The sequence below is a fragment of the Chanos chanos genome, chromosome 3 (assembly GCF_902362185.1).
Source record: "Chanos chanos chromosome 3, fChaCha1.1, whole genome shotgun sequence".
NCBI lineage: Eukaryota > Metazoa > Chordata > Actinopteri > Gonorynchiformes > Chanidae > Chanos > Chanos chanos.
Genome location: NC_044497.1, coordinates 52937939 through 52957775, shown reverse-complemented (window position 1 = coordinate 52957775; position 19837 = coordinate 52937939). Strand labels below are relative to the sequence as shown.

General features: G+C 40.8%; 2 protein-coding genes across 2 annotated transcripts in view; both read right to left on the bottom strand.

The window, feature by feature from the left end:
- marveld2a (MARVEL domain containing 2a) overlaps positions 1–3233 on the bottom strand; it is a 5607-nt gene extending 2374 nt beyond the window's left edge. The window contains exons 1-3 of the mRNA XM_030768319.1: positions 3167–3233; positions 2310–2364; positions 31–1205 (exon numbers count right to left, since the gene is read on the bottom strand). Of these exons, the coding sequence (XP_030624179.1) occupies positions 31–1188 (1158 nt within the window). The 5' untranslated portion in view covers positions 1189–1205; positions 2310–2364; positions 3167–3233. The remainder of the gene's footprint in view (positions 1–30; positions 1206–2309; positions 2365–3166) is intronic.
- Positions 3234–3825: 592 nt separating this feature from the next.
- On the bottom strand, positions 3826–16087 carry LOC115807363 (myosin heavy chain, fast skeletal muscle-like). The gene is made up of 39 exons (XM_030768305.1): positions 15897–16087; positions 15647–15824; positions 15345–15501; positions 15092–15119; positions 14840–14954; positions 14637–14729; positions 14482–14545; positions 14014–14112; positions 13789–13892; positions 13552–13690; positions 13076–13194; positions 12819–12968; positions 12548–12718; positions 12111–12417; positions 11148–11230; positions 10887–10974; positions 10551–10668; positions 10325–10448; positions 10059–10195; positions 9616–9871; positions 9228–9470; positions 8950–9126; positions 8684–8829; positions 8474–8564; positions 7997–8386; positions 7747–7873; positions 7349–7472; positions 7027–7218; positions 6691–6874; positions 6350–6515; positions 6050–6174; positions 5641–5949; positions 5113–5316; positions 4870–4995; positions 4615–4785; positions 4391–4495; positions 4210–4305; positions 3988–4119; positions 3826–3843 (listed from the first exon to the last, which is right to left on the bottom strand). The coding sequence occupies exons 1-39, from the start codon at positions 16085–16087 to the stop codon at positions 3826–3828; spliced, it is 5847 nt and encodes a 1948-aa protein (XP_030624165.1).
- Positions 16088–19837: the final 3750 nt, after the last annotated feature.

The following is a 19837-nucleotide window of genomic DNA, read 5'->3' as shown; positions in this document are numbered from 1 at the left end:
TTTAAACTTTTTTTTTTCTCATAACCTCACCTCATGTTCGTACTTCTCCCGATATCTCCTGGCGGCCTCGTGCCTCCAGAGTTTCAGACAAACTATGGCTCCGATCAGATACACAAACATCGAAGCAAAAAGAAATATGATGGCTGCTACCTGTCCAGCTTCTGTTCGACAGAAAATTCCATTTATACCATTGTTGAAGAAGGGGTAAGAGCAAAGGCCACCCCGGGTAGTATCCCTCACATATACAATGCCTGCTGCCAGGTACAGGATAGCAAGTGCCAGGTTAATGATGAACTCAGTGAGGGGCCACCAACTTGAGTCCAACAGGATGGTGCGATAGTACATTGTCATTCCTAGAATTAGCAAAATAACAGTCACCAACCACGCTAACCCTGCCACCACGAGAATAAATGGGGTTTTGGGCCCGGTGTAGTAAATGCCACCAGCTCCTCCATAGTATCCACCTCCTAACCCACCATACATCTGTGGTTGTGAATACCCAAACATGTTGTACCATTCATTGTCTTTGTGTATGTATGCACAGACACATGCGAAGACCGCTGCACCTAGCAGCAGTTCCACGCAACCCAGAATCCGTAAAAGTCCCGCCCATGACTTCATATAGGAGTAACGCTCGTTATACTCCTCCACCCTCTCACTGTACGTCAGAGCCGTGCGGGCGGTGCGACCATCTATCGACTCCTGCTGGCCGCCCAGAAGCATTGCCTCGCGCTCCTTACGCGAGTTGTAACTTCCACCAGACCCTTCGTAAGGATCCTGATAAGATCCCGGGACGGAAGGTGAGTGAGGTGGGGAACAGCGAACTCCTTCGGAAGTGCTGTTGTAGTTGTTGGAAGCAGGCATGAACAGCGGTTTGTTACTCCTGTTGCTGGACCTGAAGAAGTTTTTCCAGGAGTCCGGGATGAATCTGTGGACGGGTTTGATGTCGATAGCGGGCTGTTCGTCAGCCTCGCTGTCACTCGGGTCAAACTCGGGTCCCACGGGCGGCAGGTCCGGTAGCGGAGGCGGTGGAAGAGGGTCAGCGCTCAAAGCTAGTTCGGACGCTCTCTGAAGTCGTAAGGCCTGGGGATCTTCGTGACTTCGGAATGAGCCTTGGGGTACCTCATCGTAGCGCCGTGCACCTCGGACACGCTCGGTGCGGCCGGAGGAACCTCCTCCAGAGGACATGGGGAACGGAATTTGCCCTAGGATGGAAAACGAAAAGGGAGAGTTTGAGAAAGTGTCTTGCTCTTCCGTTGTTTAGTTCCATAATCATCTGGTTTGCTTCCTTTTTTTCACTTCACTGTTCTGATAGATTCCCCTCCTTCCTTTCCTCCAATTTGCAATGTCCAATTTTACTTCTTATCTCAAAGGTCTTCCCCTTACACAGTGGTCGCCTCAGTTGAGGTGAATGAAGCAAGCACATGCTTTCTTCAACATGTGCACAGAAAAGAATATATAAAAAGCTTAAAAATGCAAAAAGAAATATAAAATATTAAAAAGAAATAGCATGAAATGCTCTGCCACTGTCGGAATCACATTCGACATATTTCTACTGGAGAGTTTTGTTTTCACGAGCACTAAATGATTCTTTCCGATGCAGAAACATGAAGACAGACAGGCAAGTTCCCCAAATCCTGAGAAAAAAAGAATTTATTGAACACCAGCCCTAGGTCTAGGAAACCACGAGTCTGGACAGAGGTGATATCAGCTTGAAGAATTTGTAGAATGCTTCTAAATATCCACTGCAAATGATAACATAAATATTTACTTCACACTCAATTTTGAAAAGATAGTCAGCGCAGGTACAACATGTTTGACCAAATCGCTTCGAGGCCTCTGTGTAAAACAATAGCTTAAACCCTGATGCTTTGCAGAACAGGTTGCCTAGCACTGATATGCAGCCTCTGTAACCAGACACCATGGTTCCCTGACAGAAAAAAGAATGCAGACTCAAAAGCCCTTAGAGGGAAAAAAAAAATCCTCAACCAAAACATCGGCTGTACAGACTGAATCAGTAGTATATCTGCAAGCAAGACAAAACATAGCCAGAACATGCCCATTCAAGCACTAAATACAGTTAACTCCTATTGATTATATCATGATTCTATGATGGAGCTGCTTCAGCTGTTTCAGATTTCCCGTAACACAAAAAAACAAGAGACATTCAACCAACAGGAAAATCTGTATATCCTTGGCTAAACCCAGTTTACCCTGTGAAATTAAGGGAAGATTGTTGTTAATGCATGATTAATAATAAACAGGTTAAGGAATACCTCTGTCACACGCAGCCACTCAGCAAGACTTACATTAGCTTGCAGATCATTGAGAATACCTTGACTGGACATGCATAAAACTGCCGATCTGAAAGAGCAAAACAATGGATTATACATGAGCCTCAGGAAAAGCACACCTTGTGCACCTTTTGTAGACTTACTCAAAGACATGAGACACAATTCAAACCTCACTTGAACACGCAAGGACATTACATTAGTATAATAATGAATTAATGTACTTAATGACCTCAATGTACGTACATACATATGCAATATTTTAGTGAATAAAAGGTACCAAACATTTTTTTTAGCAACCAGGACTACGCGCAGCCTTTAAAAAGTCCTTCGTGACAAACGCGGGATCAGTTACGCAAGAATGCACGTCCTGCAATTTACCTGGAAAGCATACTTTCACAATAACAATCGCGTACTTTCACAATAGCCTTTCGTTTCAGCTACGTGTTTACAAACAATAATAGAGTTTTTAGTTTAGTCATAAGCATCCATATGTCTCTGTACCGCTACCATAAGTAAGTTTATGATACGACGATTCAGCCCCGTTCAAGTTTCGGTCAAAGTAACGGAAGGCCAGCGATACCATTATCCGATGTTTGATCTATGTATATAAAGACAACAAATATTTACGCATCTTAGTGATTTCACATAATAAAACGTCAGACGTGAGACTTCATACTGAAGTAAAACCGCTGTTCCTTTGTTATTAAAAAGTCGAGAGACTGTTCAATAAGAAAATGACTGAACAAAAAACCCACATGATCAAATGGTTAAAGTTGCTACAAAGTATTGAGTTTCCAAAAGCTTTGGATCAGTCTGAGCGTATTGTTGAGTGGGGGGATCATGCACAGCGTTGAAAAAAATGTCTTTCTTACCTTGATTTGACAAAAACTTTGCTGTCGTTTCTTCACTATTTTTTTTCGAAAGCCTAAAGGTTGGAAATTGATACCACGTGACAAGCCCATCCCGGAATGTGACGTCAAAAGGAACATTTGCAGACACCAACCTACCTGAAGAGGGGAGTATGGGCAGGCTAATTTGCAACACTGCGATACTGATGACTAACAAAATGACAAAGGGACTTTTATCGTGGACAAAGGAAGTTACAGATTTTAAGTTGATGAAGAAAATCCAGAGAGAGAGAGAGAAGTCAAAATTGTTTTGGGAAAAGTCCTCTGTTTGTTGCTAGAGACAAACCACTGGCTTTGACCATCAGCACTACTGTAGTGTTTTTTGTTGTTGTTGGTTTGTTTTGGGTTTGTTTTCATAACTTGGGTAAATGTCTTGAATGTTTATAAAATATCAAAATCGCGGTACATCATTATGAATGTTTTATGTGCTTTTCCTTCGGCAAATATGAGATGGTCGATTATGTGCTTTCATATCTGTTATACAGTCTTTATGAATGCTGTGTGTGATAAATTCAAAACACATTCACAGCGGTGCGTATAATATGTTTATTCGTTGCAAGGAATTTCAACACGACAGCCATATTTTATGGGACATGGAAATCCTATTGTTGCCGTGCTCTTGCTTATTCGGCGTCTTTAGCCTGTTTAGGGGAAACACAAAGGAAAAGACAAAAATAAATAAATAAATAAAATCAACACCACTTTAACTACTTCAGGCAATATGTCTAATATTATATATGTGGTCATGTGTAGTTATGGCACATGTCGGGCGTGAATTGACCCACCTTGCCAGCATCACGGCTCTTCGCTCTGAGCTTGTTGACCTGTGACTCAGCGATGTCGGCACGCTCCTCAGACTCCTCCAGCTCGTGCTGCACCTTCCTGAGCTTCGACAGGTGGGTGTTGGCTTGTTCTTCCTATAAAGCAGAGTGTATTTGTTCTCGTCAATGCTGTATCTTATTCGTTTTAGGAATCTAGATGGGAATCAATACGGAATTATTACATACAGCTTCCTCAGCCTGTCTCTTATAGGCCTTCACTTTCAGCTGTAACTTATCCACCAGGTCCTGGAGTCTGTTGATGGTCTTCTTATCCTCTTCAGTCTATAAAGGGAAAGTTCCTCTTTAGACTTCAGTGTTCAGGGTGTTCAGGTTTTTCTTTGCGTTCAGTGACACTCATGGTTTATACCTGGTAGGTGAGCTCCTTAACCCTGCGTTCGTACTTGCGAACCCCTTTCACAGCGTCCCCGCCACGTTTCTGCTCTGCTTCAACTTCGTTTTCCAGTTCGCGCACCTGAAAATATATAAATGCCAAATTAGACCTCTTCTTTTTTTTTCCTTTTATTTATTTTTTTAAAAAAGCTCAGGATTGTTCAATGATGAGAACAAGTGAATGGCAGTTGGATCAAATACCCTTGCTTCTAGTTTCTGCAGTTGCTTCTTTCCACCCTTCATAGCTAGATTCTCAGCTTCATCCAGGCGATGTTGCAGATCTTTTACAGTGGCTTCCAGATTCTTCTTCATCCTCTCCAAATGAGCACTGGTATCTTGCTCCTTCTTCAGTTCCTCTGCCATCATGGCCGCCTAATATTTCATACATGGTATGGTTGAAACGATCTACTCTGATCAATTCAACAGATAAGAGGGTCACACTGTAAGGCTGCTTACATCACAGATGGCCTTTTTGGCTTTTTCCTCCGCGTTCCTTGCTTCCTGGATGGTGTCGTCCACCTCGCTTTGCACTTGAACAAGGTCGCTCTCAAGCTTCTTCTTAGTATTGAGCAGGCTTGTGTTCTAAACGCAGTATTTACATGTCACACACACACACACACACACACACACACACACACATTCAGTGAACCTGGTTTATGTGCCGTTCAATGTAGATCCAGTCTGTTGTGTGGCTTGTACCTGGGAATGCAGGAGAGCGACGCGCTCGCTAGCATCGACCAGTTCCTGCTCTGCCAGTTTGCGGCCTCTCTCTGTTTGCTCCAGCGATGCTCTCAGCTCCTCGATCTCGGCTTGCATCAGAGCGTTTCTGCGCTCCACCATGGCCACCTGCTCCTTCATGTCCTCCTGACCCCTGAGGGCTTCATCAAGGTGCAGTTGGGCATCCTGAAAGGCCAAATAAAATCAGTAATTTCCTGGACTGTAAAACTACCAAAAAGTTCATATAACTGATCATATTTGAGGCACTATGAGGCAATTACCTTAGAAAGTTATGGAACAAAACTTAACATTTTCAAGTGAAAGCTATCTTAAAGTTGCAGTTAAGTCAAACAAAACTTTGAGTTTTGTTACTTCATTTTTTTTTTAGGCAATCAGTTATCTTATAATTTTCCTGAATTAACATAACTTTTTGAGTTTATTGTTTGCTCAACATATTTATCATCACTAGAGATTATTTTGGTCTGAATCACATGATTCAAAACACTCCACCTTGAGTTGACCCTGTATATTTCTCAGTTGTTTCTGGGCTTCGGCCGCCTGGCGGTTGGCATGGCTAAGCTGAATCTCCATCTCATTCAGGTCTCCTTCCATTTTCTTCTTGATTCTCAGGGCATCGTTTCTGCTCCTGACCTCAGCATCCAGGGTGCTTTGCATGGACTCGATCACCCTCTGGCTGTTCCTCTTGATCTGTTCTATCTCCTCGTCTTTCTCAGCAAGCTTTCGTTCAATATCGCCTTTCACTTGGTTGAGCTCCAGCTGGACACGGAGAATCTTGGATTCCTCGTGTTCCAGAGTTCCCTTTGTGATATTAGTGAGGAGGGAAATACAATATATTCACATTATGCTGTGGACTCAAATGTTGCGTCAAATGAAGGAACTAAGATAAAAGGATATTCACCTCAGCTTCTTCTAATGCTGTCTGGATCTCAGCCTTTTCGGATTCAACTGCCTTCTTGGCCTTCTCAAGCTCATGGATGCTTTTCCCAGACTCACCAATCTGTTCAGTGAGGTCTGAGATCTCCTCTGCAGAGGTGCACGATAGAATAACGGGTAAGACAAACAAAGAATGATACTGAAACAAACTCAGAAGCCTGTATACAAATTCTGTCCTTTCTTTCCATTTTTTCCAATTGAAAAGAAAAAGATACAGTAAAATACTGCAGTACAGCTTCTTACAGACACGTGACAGCGAACTCACGTTGCAGGTTTTTGTTCTCTCTCCTCAAGGTCTCCAGGTGATCCAGAGCTTCCTCATAAGAGTTTTTCATCTTGAACAGTTCAGTGCTAAGAGAGCGAGCCTCTTTCTGAGCGCCCTCAAGCTCAGCCTGACTTTCCTCATACTTCTGCTTCCATTCTGCTAGCACCTACAGGACACGTTCTGTTCATTTACCTGACCCTGGTTCAGCCTTCAGTATTGTCATCATACGTTGTTAGCATATTGTATTTAAGAAAATATTTCAAAAAAGAAAAAAGTGTTAAAAATGCTAGGTCACGTATTTGTGCTGAGTCTTGTAGACGTCAGCCATAATTTCACCGTACCTTGTCAAAGTTTCTCTGTTTTTTGTCCAAGTTGGCAGCTAAAGAATTTGCTCTTTCAACATCAATCATGAGGTCTTCGACCTCACTCTGCAACCTCTGCTTTGTTTTCTCCAGCGAGGCGCACTTTGAGTTTACTGCTTCGATCTGCTCCTCGGCGTCCTGCAGACGTTGGGCAAGCTTTTTCCTAGATTCAACAACACGGATAAGAACTAAGGTCAAACTAAACAGTGAATATGCATGTCCATTGTCCTTAGGTCGCAGTATATATAAGCTCAGGCGTCTGTAGCCTCGTCTTAGTTACGCGAAGATAAATGTATAATATGTATTTATATTTACTTGGCTTCCTCGAGTTCCTCGGTGCGCTGGATGGCGTCAGTTTCATATTTGTTCCTCCACTGAGCCACTTCACTGTTGGCCTTGGACAGAGTGCGCTGCAGTTCAGCCTTGGCCTCCTGTTCCTCCTCGAACTGCTCGCGGAGTAAGTCGCAGTCGTGTCGTGCCGACTGTACTGCATGGGCAAGGGCATTTCTGGTCTGCAACAAGATAAACGCATGAGATTAGGATGGCGGTGTCGTTATGACTGGGTTAGCGTAGCTGTGCGCGTGAGGTTCAGCATCGTGAAACGCACTGCCTCTCGGTTTAGAATTGTTTTCACCACTTTACCTTGACTTCCTCCTCTATTTGTCTCTTCAGCTCTTCGATTTGTTGAGTGAAGGCCTGTTTCCCTCTGGTCAGCTGAGAAATTAAGGCTTCTTTCTCCTCCAGCTGGCGTCCATACTCGCCTAGGTGGACAAGAAAAGAGGAGTATCTCAACCACCTTTTGGCTTTAATGACAGTGAGAGGTGATGGGTAGTAATAGCATAGCTTGTCCACAAGCAAGGCACTTAACCTTAAGGTTATTCCAGAGACATTTTACCTCAGACATAGAAAGTAGTAACTAAGTTTCAGATAAATGAATTATTGTAATGGTGATTCATTTATTGCTCATAATTCTTTATTCTAAATGAGGTATTGTACGTAAGTCAAGAACATCAAATAGTGTTTTTTTTTTCTTGCCATTCTCTGTTTGAAGTCTTGCTTTCTGGGTGCTGATATCGTTGATTTGGCGGAGATTCTCGTCGTTCTTATTTTTAATTTCATTTAGCTGATCCTCAAGCGAGCGGCACATCTTCTCCAGATTACCCTGTAAAAAAAAAAATCATGTTTTAAAAAATAATTTCTCCCATCCAATACAGCACAATGCACAATGACAGATTCTGTATCAGTTCCAAACTGACTAACTTCATAAAGAGCCATAATCACGCACCTTAGCTTTAGCAACAGCTTCCATGTTGCTCGAGAGGTCGTCGATTTCCATTTTCAGCTCACTCTTCTCTTTCTCAAGCTTCTGTTTGACCCGCTGAAGGTTGTCAATTTGCTCTCCCAGCTCTGCCACGCTGTCGGCCTGCTTCTTGCGGAGGGCGGCAGCAGTGGCTTCGTGCTGCAGGGTGGACTCCTCCAGGTCACGGCGAAGCTTCTGGAACTCGGCCTCACGTTTTTTGTTCATCTCGATCTGGGCGGCCGTGGCTCCGCCGGCCTCCTCGAGCCTCTCGCTGATCTCCTCCAGTTCCCTGGAGATGTCGGCTCTCTGCTTCTCGACCTTTGCCCGAGCTGCACGTTCGGCCTCAATTTCCTCTTCCAGCTCCTCAATGCGGGCCTGACGCCAGGGCGATGGACGGCGGTTCAGTTTCATGGTATACCACAAACTAGTTTAAGAATATGAATGTGCTTTTCCATCACATACCTGAAGCTCTTTGATCTTCTTCTGAAGCTGAGCTCCCATGGACTGTTCGTCCTCAATTTTACCCATGAGCTGACTGGTCTCAAAATCTTTCCTGACAAAAAAATGAAATAATTGTTAAATAAAATGGAAAGATCACGGAACGTGAAAGCTGTGTAGTCAATAGCCATTGTAATTCTTTTTTTTGTTAGGCATGTATGTTTTTTTCATTACTTCTTAAGTTTTTCCTCTGATTGTTGCTTGTCGTTTTCAAGATCCATTATGGATTCTTGGGCCAGCTTTAGGTCTCCTTCAAGCTTTCTCTTAGCTCTCTCCAGATCCATGCGGAGTTTCTTCTCTTGCTCGAGAGAACCTTCAAGCTTAATAACGATTGCAATCAAAAGTTACAAATTTTATTCAGCTGAGTCTAAATAATGACTATATACATATATACGCACACATACATGAGCATGCATAACAATTGCCTGTAATGAACTTACATCATCCACTTGCTGCTCAAGCTTGGTTTTGGCTTTGGTCAGAGAATTGACTTTGTCTTCCTCGGCCTGCAGGTCATCTAGTGTTTGCTGATGTGCCTCTTGGAGGGCCTTCTTCTCCTTGGTTAGTTTAGCAATGGTCTCATCTTGAGATGCCATCTCTTCAGTCAGGTTTTTCACCTATCGAAAGGAAACGTGAAAATGTAACACAAGCAGAATGCCATAATTATACTTTTTCCCCTTTCCCCCCCTTTTCTCTCTTGGTTCATTATGTTACATACTTTGTTTTCTGTAGCATGTTTCTCTTTCTCGACTTTGGCCAGAGTTAGCTCTAGGTCATCAATATCTTTCTTCAGCTCAGAACATTCATCTTCCAGTTTCCTCTTTTTGGCAGTTAGCTCGGCATTGATTTCCTCTTCATCTTCCAATCTTTCGGTTGTCTCTTTGAGCTTGGCCTCCAGTTGGATCTTACTCTTGATAAGTCCTTCACACCTTTCTTCAGCATCTGAGAGATTTTCTGTTTCCTGTCAAAAGCATGAATGATGCATATTATACTTTTATGGGGCCTTTTGTCATTTTTATTTATATTAATGCTGTCATCATGTTGTGGACCAATCGCAAACTACGGGAGAACTATGTTTGACATAAAAAAAAAAAAGACATACTCACAGATGCCACTTGAAGTTGTAAGTCGTTCTTCTCTTGGAGAAGAGTAACCAATTTCTCCTCCAGCTCTTTCTTCTTTGCTTCAACCTTTGCAAGCGTTTCCTTGCACTTCGTAAACTCCTCCTTCATATTGGCCATTTCTTTCTCGGCCTCCGCACTTCTCAGGAGGGGTTTGATCTTGAAATACACCTTCATCCATGGCCAGTGTTTGACATTCATGAACGAGCGGATGTTGTACTGGATGGTGTATATGGCATCCCTGAACAATACACAGTAAAAAAAAAAAAAAGAACAGAGTTTGTATGTGTCTCAAAATATCGTTTCCATGGTTCACGTGATGTCATTTATCTGAGTGTATCTGACCACAAAGTGCGAATGACAGTACAAAAATGCAACACGGATGTCCTTTTCATCGTAAATATCGGCATGAAATTTTTTTCTCTTGCCTCCTCTCCATCATCTTCACAAACTCTCTTCTCATGAGGTACCCGCGACACAGCGCTTGAGTCATCGTGACCAAAGCAGCCAGTTTCTCGTCACGCATCTCCTCAAGAGTGCCCAGCAGGCCAGCTTTGAAGAACACCTTCAATTTACAGCAGGAGTAAAAACAGAGATTTGCGAACTGTTACTTTTTAAACCGCTCTGTGAATGTGCCGAACGCATTGCTCTTCGTCGCCAAAGGCAAAATTCATACCTTTTTTCGTTCACTCACCTTTGTGTGCCCAAATTTATACTGAGTATGGTCAATGTCGATTGACCCCAGTAGCTTCTCTGAAGCCTTTTTGTTGTCAATAAACTGACCCTCAGGGATGACACTGGCGTTAAGTACTTTGTACCTGTTGATGGTGAAGGGTTAGTCACATTCCGAAATTTATTTTTTCACAGATGAAGTGAATGCCGAGGAATTTTGATGCGCATTCACATAAATGTTGATCTACCTCTGCTTGAAGTCACCATACAGAATTCTGCTGGGGAAACCTTTTCTGCAGATTCTGATACCCTCCAGTACACCATTACACCTCAGCTGGTGGATAACCAAGAAGTTCTCCATAAGACCTATCGAAGAATATTGTTGTGAACACAATTATTGTAATACGCAAGCTAAATTATCCCAGGATAAGAATCTTAAGTATTACATGTGTACATGAATTAGTATTTTATAAGCTTTTTACAGGGTTCACTCGTCTGAGACTCAAATAATTTTAATCATATGTGCAATTAAGAAATGAGAATAACACGTCTTAAAAGTATAGAAAAACGAAATGTTAAGATACCTGGTTTCTTGGATTCATTTGGAATGAGACAGCGCACAAAGTGAGGATGTGTGCTCCTCAAATTGGTCATCAGCTTGCCTAAATTCTCCTTTAAAGTGAGAGAATTGTCAGCAAGAATTTAAGGTTGTGATTGACTCAACAGGGGTGAAGAAATAATCTCGATGTTGATTAAAGTTAATCTGAGCTGAAGTTAATTCATTTTAATGAATGAAATTTACAATAGCTGTTCAGCAACAGCTTGTCAGCAAGTCTGAAACTTACTCTGAATTGAGAGGACACTGTCTGCATCGAAGAACTTTTCTTTTTCCCGCCTTTTTTTCCACCACCGCCGCCACTGCTCTCAGCTGTCAAATGATTGTTCATATTTACCAGTTCTGGTATAAATACCTACTTGAATATCCTATATTGGGATAACTATTAACGAATATCAATTAAACAACTTAAAAAATACTTATTCAATACTTAAAAATGAAGCAATGAAAATACTTGAATAATGATGTTATTTAAAATACACATACATTCAGGAACAAGGGATCACACAAATGACCTCCCATGTAGGTTCAAATGATTAATGTCACATGCCTGTACATGAATAAAACATCAGGTCCCCTCTGTACAGGAATATTATATAAAAATGAGGTTGTATCTCATTCATTCCATTTCTTCACATATTGATATTTGTAAGGATTTGTTTCACTTCAAGACAAATTAAATGAACTGTTTCCTAGTGTGTTGTTTGAACCAATTCCTTTTCGCTTACTCCAGCTTTATTTGAGCCTAATTTTGAATTTTATCTTAATCCATACCAGGATGAATTTCAAATATTTAGCAACCAATGTGTCAACTCTTGTGAATGCCTCTTGTAAAGCACAATGTAGAAAGTTCTCCACAATGTTGTTTGTTTTAGACCACCCATATTCAAACTCATTGAAAGTTTTTTTTTGTTTGTTTTTTTAATAACCTCATATCCTTTAAATTATTTTTCTTTTGGGTGAGTTCCATTTTATTATTTGCTGGTGGCACACTACAAATACTGCCATGCAGCTGTTTGTTTGTTTGTATGATTTTAAAATACAGACTAAAGACTGAAAGATATAACAAAAGAAATAAATGACTGTGGTGTGATGCATGTAATGAAAATCAAACTAGAAATGTTGCGCTCGCGAGAAAGCCAAGCATTCATGTGACTGTGATTATAGCGTTTACGATGAGCATGTGTGTTACCTTCAGCCCCACCGACGTTTGCAAACAAAAGAGACAGCAGTTTGACGGAGGATTTCTGGTAGAGCTGCACAACAGACTCATTCAACGGGTCTTTGTTCTTGTCCAGCCAGCCACAGATGTTGTAGTCCACGGTGCCGGCGTAGTGCACCAGGGAGAAGTGGGCCTCTGCCTTTCCTTTGGTGGGCTTGGGCTTCTGGAAAGCATTACACTTCCCGAGGTGCTGATCATACAGTTTGTTCTTGAAGGTTGTGTCCGTGGCCTTAGGAAACATACACTCCTCTTCGAGGATGGAGAAGATTCCCATAGGCTTATGGGAAAAAAAAAGAAAAAACCCTGAAAATGAATTCTTTGGCGGAACAATTTCTTCTTCTTCTTCTTTTTTTTTTTTTTAATTTTTCTGTTTTATTTCTAAAGGCGTATTTTCAGCACTGTCATACCTTCTCGATGAGCTCGATGCATGCGGCTAAGTCCATGCCAAAGTCAATGAATTCCCAATCAATTCCCTCTTTCTTGTATTCTTCTTGTTCCAGGACAAACATGTGGTGATTGAAGAACTGTTGCAGTTTCTCATTGGTGAAGTTGATACACAGTTGCTCCAAACTGTTATACTATTGACACAGTGTAGAGGCAATATATTCACAAATATAGCAATGAAGCGGTTCAGGAAGCAACTGCAATATGCGTGTATAATTATGCTCTCATACTTACATCAAAAATCTCAAAACCAGCGATGTCAAGCACACCAATGAAGAACTGCCTTGGCTGTTTTGTGTCCAACATCTGATTGATGCGAATGACCATCCACAAAAACATCCTTTCGTATATGGACTTCGCCAGGGCATTCACTGAATTACACACCTGTGTACAGCATATTAGAAACACTTTTTTAAAGATGTGATATTCTCAAAATTGTTTGAATGATTTTAAATGGGACAAACTGAGTCGAACCAAACAAACGTCTGTACCTGTGGCACTGTTTGGCCTTTAGTTACAAATTCATTTCCAACTTTTACTCTTGGGTAGCACAAAGCTTTCAGCATATCTGCTGAGTTAAGGCCCAACAGGTAAGCGACTTTGTCAGCAACTGAAAAAGAACGCATGTTCATCTTTCAAAATCTGGGTCTTGGTTTATTTAGACAGTCCTCTTGAATGGCTCTAAAGATGGTTTACAGACACTCAAATTGTCAGTAGACTATCTCCTGAAGTTTAGCTGACAAAAAGGGTGAGATTAAGGGTTTGGATTGGGGTTTGAGCAGGAGGTAAGGTACGATTAGAGTTAAATTTAGAGTTTGGGTAAGGATCACCCTTTTGGTTGTGGATCTGGCTACAGCTGGTCCGCATGGGTCGCATCCGAATAATTTGTACGTGAAATCCGAACTACAATCCTACTCTGGGCTATGTGGAGAACAACACTGTGATAAAGAGCTAAACCAACGTTTACCTTCAGTGCCGTCAGGCTCAGCCTGCTCCTCACGTTGCTTCTGTTTGAACTTCAAGTTTCCATGGTGCATGACAGCTCCTGTCAGCTTGTAAATACCAATCTTCTCCTCACTGCTGAAGCCAAGGATATCGATAGCAGTCTATGGAGAGTAAAGCACATTTGAAAAGAGCTAAAAACAGGAACCTCAAGGAATAAGAAGGAAAACAGAAACTTTTGATTTTATCAAAAGTCATTTACATCAGTTGCTACCAACTCTTCCTTGTCATCAATACTGGCCACAGTGATCTGCCCTTGGCTGATCATGGGAAAGTCGTATGGATTGGTGGTGATAAGCAGCATTTCTGTGGAGTGAAAAATGGTCATTATGACTATGATTCTCAGTCCGTGCTCTTTTATCTTTGTTCTTTTTTTCTTTTTTTTTTTCGACATATTTTATGTATTGTATTACACATGCATATGTACCAATAAGCTCAGGCTTGTGGCCGGTCATTATCTGATAGAAGATATGGTAGCCTCGCTCGTCTGGGAGCTGGAAAGTTACTCTTGACTTCTCCAACAGATCTGTCCCAAAAGGATAACGCTGAATTAGTTTAGGTTCCCATTTAGGTTCAAATGTTAGTTTCACATGCCTGTACATGAATAAAACATCAAGTCCCCTCTGTACAGGAATATTATATAAAAATGAGGTTGTATCTCATTCATTCTATCTGGGAGCTGGAAAGTTACTCTTGACTTCTCCAACAGATCTGTCCCGAAAGGATAACGCTAAATTAGTCAGAGATTTCACAGACATTAATAGGACGTTCTTTAAAGACTATTGTTTTATCCTTGAAGAACATGAACAACAGCAACAACAACAAGAACAATAATAATAATAATAATAATAATAATAATAATAATAATAATAATAATAATAATCATGAAGCTCACATGTCTCAATGTCAGCGCTAGCCAATTTTCCACTAGTGCCGAAGTGAATCCTGATGAATTTACCCTGTTGAGGAGATGGCATTGAAGGAGAATGAGAGGAGTTTTACCAACAGGAACAGTACAACAAAAGACACGGAGGTCCACTGCATACTTACAAAGCGGGATGAATTGTCATTCCTCACTGTCTTGGCATTTCCATAAGCCTCCAATAAAGGGTTTGCTGCAATGATTTGGTCCTCCAGCGAGCCCTACAGGCACAGATAAGCGCCTCGTGTTAATAATTGGCAACTTGAAGATTCGGCATTGGTATAATATATTGTCCGATATTATGTATTGTATATCATCATGAATAACGGACCTGCATTTTGCCGGAACTCGGCGCCTCCTTCTTCTTGTCTCCAGCCACTCCAACTGTCGCAAAGTACTGGATGACACGTTTGGTGTTGACAGTCTTTCCTGCACCGGATTCTCCACTTGAAGTCAATATATTGAAACGGAGCCAGAGTAGTTAAAATCATTTTCAACTTAATTTTCATAAACTTTGTATAGTATTTATTATAATATTTGGCCAGTGACATTTACTCATTGGCCAGTAGTGATAGTAACTTACGTGATCAGAACTGACTGGTTTTCTCTATCTGTTAGAGATGACAAAATCATTCAGTGTATGTTTACACAGCAGTGGGATCACACAACCAACACGTTAATAGGTAAACCTTCACAGGACGATTGTGAAGGACCATTCTACATCTCAGCTTTGGACCTCTTTCTGCAACTCTATTTAAAGCTGTATTTAAAACCGTGCCTTGCTGCCACTATACTCTTTAAGATATCAGATAAGAGCCGTTTAGTAGATATCTTACCGGTCAGCATGTTCTGGAAAGCATTGTCAGAGACAGAGAAAATGTGTGGTGGAGCCTCCATGCGCTTTTTGCCTCTGTAGGCAGACACCACCTCTGCGTCATATACTGGAAGCCACTTGTATGGGTTTACAGTTACGCAGAACAACCCAGAGTAGGTCTGTCAGGAGACAAAAAAACCCCCCTCAGAATCTAAACTCTCTGCGGTATTAACTCTTGCCAGTGTAAATATTTCTGTTGGTTTTTTGTTTTTTTGGGGGGGAATGAAGTGTATGTGCATAGAAGAAGAAGGTGAAGTTACTCACATAGATCATCCATGCAGCATAGCGCTCTTTGAGATTATAAAGCACGGAGGCTTCATTGAGGTGGGTCATCATGGCCATATCCTCAATTTTATCAAACTTCGGTGGATTCATAGGACAGACATCATCGTCTTTGACGGTTATAGTCTGAAACAAGTAAATAGACTGGTTTCCTGTCTGCCTACAAAGCAAAGGTACTTGAAAAGACAGTATTACTTAAAGAGATGTTATGCTTACCTCCTGTGTATCCAACACTTTTACAGTGACTTTGCCTCCCTCTCTGCTCTGGATTGTAGCTTTAAGATACAGTTCCTTCGCGTCGACCACAAAACAAGCGCTTTTAGCATCAAAGGGACGGTTCTGGGCCTCCACTCTCTCCTTTTCTGGTTTGCGGAGATATATGGCGGCTTTGCCATACACCGCCATCTCCGCGTCCGAACTCATGATTACGGTTTACTTACAAAAATCAGCCAAAAAAAGAAGAAGAAAAAGAAAGAAAGGCACAGTGTTCAGTAAGATGGCATTTAAAACTAAATTCCTTTGCCTTGAATGAACGGAATCTTAAAATTCCATACCTCTTCTCCCTTCTTCCAGATGTAGATGCAAAGTTAGTAATTCTGTAACACAGTGCGAATTTGGAGTCATTATTAGAGTGAGTGACCAGAGTAATGAAATGAAACATGTTAACTGGCTTTTGAATCAATACAATTTGACTATGTGCAGCTCAGAGTCGTTCTTAAAAGAGACCCTGTTTTCTAAAAATGACCCCTGTGATACTATGGTGAATATAAGGTAATATTACTGTTTTTCCTTATCGCCGCAGCCTCAATATTCACCAGTGAAATGCCTGCCTTGAAATATTTATTGTCATATAAAGGATTTGGTCGCTTCCAACATACTGATTACAATAAATGATAAATCTTGAATGGCTCAGATACCAAGTTCACAAGAACAAAGTTCAGACATTCGTCTATCTATACCGGCATTACCATCAGTTCGTTTTAAATATGCCCTTCAAAATATCCAGTACATAAACAACATTCGTTTTCTTACATGTATAGTATTTAAATGCATAATAAAGCATTAGTGCTTGGTCTCAATAGCGGCTTATTTAAAAATGAATTAAAAATGAAGTACCTGTGTCACAGAGCAAGTTAAAGCTTCCCACTTCCCAGGGATGCTGAGGTCTAAGGCTCCATTTATTCAGTAGAGACTGCCAAGCAAGCAGAAGCTAATTATGGACAAGGAGACACATAAGTCTTGTTGGCATTCAGAACCATCACTGTTTTTTTTTTCCCCCCTACCATATGTTTTCACTTGTTGAATTTCACTGACAACATATAACGAATATGCTTTATGATGTACCACAGCGAATAAAGTTTTCTCGGTTGCTAAAGCACTCCGTCTGTACCTATGGCGTTCTTCTCAAAAATGAAGTCTTTTCCATGATTACTGAACTTTACTGAAGCTCAGATATAGCGTATGCATGGAGAATATTTATTGTCAAATACATATATGTAAACTTTTGAATATACTTTTGTAATGTGTGAATAGGTGCTTCCCATGTTTGAAGCCAGGTCACGAGGCTCCAAATATTTTATATTTATTATGTAAATGAGCATAATATTAGATCTGTAATTGTATTCGGTTTTGCTATACATTTTTACATGGATTGAATCAAGATCAGCACTGAAATGATTTTAAAGGAAAGATATGAAAAAAATGCACCCAATCGCATCATGTTCAAGATGACATAAATGAGACACACATAATGTTCAGTACACCTTTACACATATACTTTTGACAGTTGTCAAGCTGAAAAATATTCACAATCTAAAGCTCAGCTATTTTGAGTCAGGTCTGTATATGATTGCTTCCCTGGCCATGTGACCACCTAATTACATTATCCAATTGAGGTTTATAATTGAAGGATCATTTAAGAACATGCCAAAGACCGTCTGTTAGGTATATCCATTTCCTTCGACCTCTAACGATGCATGCAATGGATCTGAAGTATACGCACTCAGATTACTGTCTCAGAGAGCTCATTGAATCCTTCCTTACCGTTAAAGAAATTTGGAGGCATCGTGATGTTTTTCTGGCACCAGAGTCTACGCCCCAAAAAATTAACCACAGTTTCTGAAGAACAATTCTAAATTTTGTAATGTTATCTTACTGCTGATGATGTACCTAAGTATGCTAGAGATTACCAGCACTTGGGGTACAATATGTATTTTTGTGTGAACATCGTCTTTGTGAATAATAAATATGCAATAGCAGAGCTATACTGAAGCTGTAATATGTAGGCCTGTATTAGTCATTTAGTCATATCAGAACTGATGCACACACATATATGAGCACACACATATACTCACTCACACAACTACACACTATGCCACTCACAGATCTCTCTCTGTCTCTGTAAAGAAGTACACATGTCACACATCCTGAGGGAATGGGAAACCATATGATTTGCTTGCGAGACCCCTTTGGGGCTGTTTTCCTGTTATTTGTGTGTGCGTGTGTGTGTGTGTAAATAATAATTAAATAGTAATTAAAAATATTATAACTATTAATACTTATATTTCATAACAGCAATAAACAGACAACAACAGCGACAAAACAACAGCAGCAGCAACAACAATATTACTACCAATACCACCAATCATAATCATCATCAACATCATCATCATCATCATCATTAATAGAATGAGGTTTTCCTAATGTTGAACTATTATTATGTTATTTCTTCGTTACGAGTAATTCATCCCTTGGTCTTTGCATCTATATTATATCATTTTCCATCCTGCTCTCACATGGGTAGTCCATACCTACATCCATATCCGAGTACATCTTGCACACATACATGCACACACCCACACCACTCTCAGACCTGTCTCACTGAAGCTCTTTCTGACCTGTTATATAACAGAAAGTACATTTCATACATCCTGGGTGTATGGAGGACCATTTGATTCGCTTGTGAGCCTCCCGGGGAAGTAGCTTGCAACATGTGTATGTTATTCTCATGCACCATTTTATGGGGGAATACACAAGACAAGAAACTCATTTATCTGTTCTGCTGTTCACTCTATCATACGTCTTATCTGTATTATGCATGAACCTCTGACTGTGAGAAGCTGCCTTGATAAACTTTGTATTTCAGTTTCTTCATTATTGGACTGATTTTAGAAAGAAGTAACAAAATTGTTAGAAATAACCATATCTATTGAAGCAAAAACCATAATCAGAGACAACTGTATTCTGATACACGTTTTTAGAATCAGATGTTCCATCTGATGTGCTGCTGTAATTCGATATAAGTGCAGGTTTCCATACGGAGGACGGGGTTTAAAATTTTGTCTTCGTTTTACTTACAGCTGTTGGCACTCGGCTAGGCCTGGTGTTCACACATGGAGGGTAAGTAAAGGAATATGATATCACTGAAATAATGAATGTCCATATAGAATGGCATTCATATCGTATATAAATACATGCAAGGACCGAATGTGTTAACATAAAAGGACTACCAGTCGAACATCAACTTTTTTAATAATTGTTCAGCTGTCTAATGTTTCTTGAGTTCATTAGGACGTTGAATTTACTTACTGACCATCTCTTCTAATACCATTTCCTCTATGTATGTGAAAGCTTCCATTATCTGTGGTCTGTGGGTATTTTCTGCTCAGTCCCATATCATTCCTTGCTACTCTTGTGGCTGATTCATAATGATCCTGGCTGATACTGTCGCTTTGAAACTCGACACATTAGTCTGCTATTTTTTTAATTTATTCATTTTTGTTTTATTTAAAATTAAAAGCGATACACTTCCCGTCTCCCACTGAGAGTTGTCCTCACGTTGGTCTGTCCACTCTGGACCGGTATGCTGTGGATGATGTCACATTAGCAGTTGTTGACCTGAAAAGAAAGTTCAGGAATACATTGGTCAGAGACGTTTCTCACACATAGGTTGCTGAAACGCAATCTTTGATTGCATTCACGATTGCTTTGCAAGCTGTGTTCTGCTATTTGAGCCCACATTCTAGACTCGAAGATGTGTCAATCTACGCTTGCTTGCAAAAGACATTCAGGCCGAAGTGAAATACCCTGCCCCCAGTCAAAACTCCTCTAACACGGTGAAAATAGACTGACAGCTACCCCCCCCCCCCACCCCCCACCCCCCCCCCCAAACAC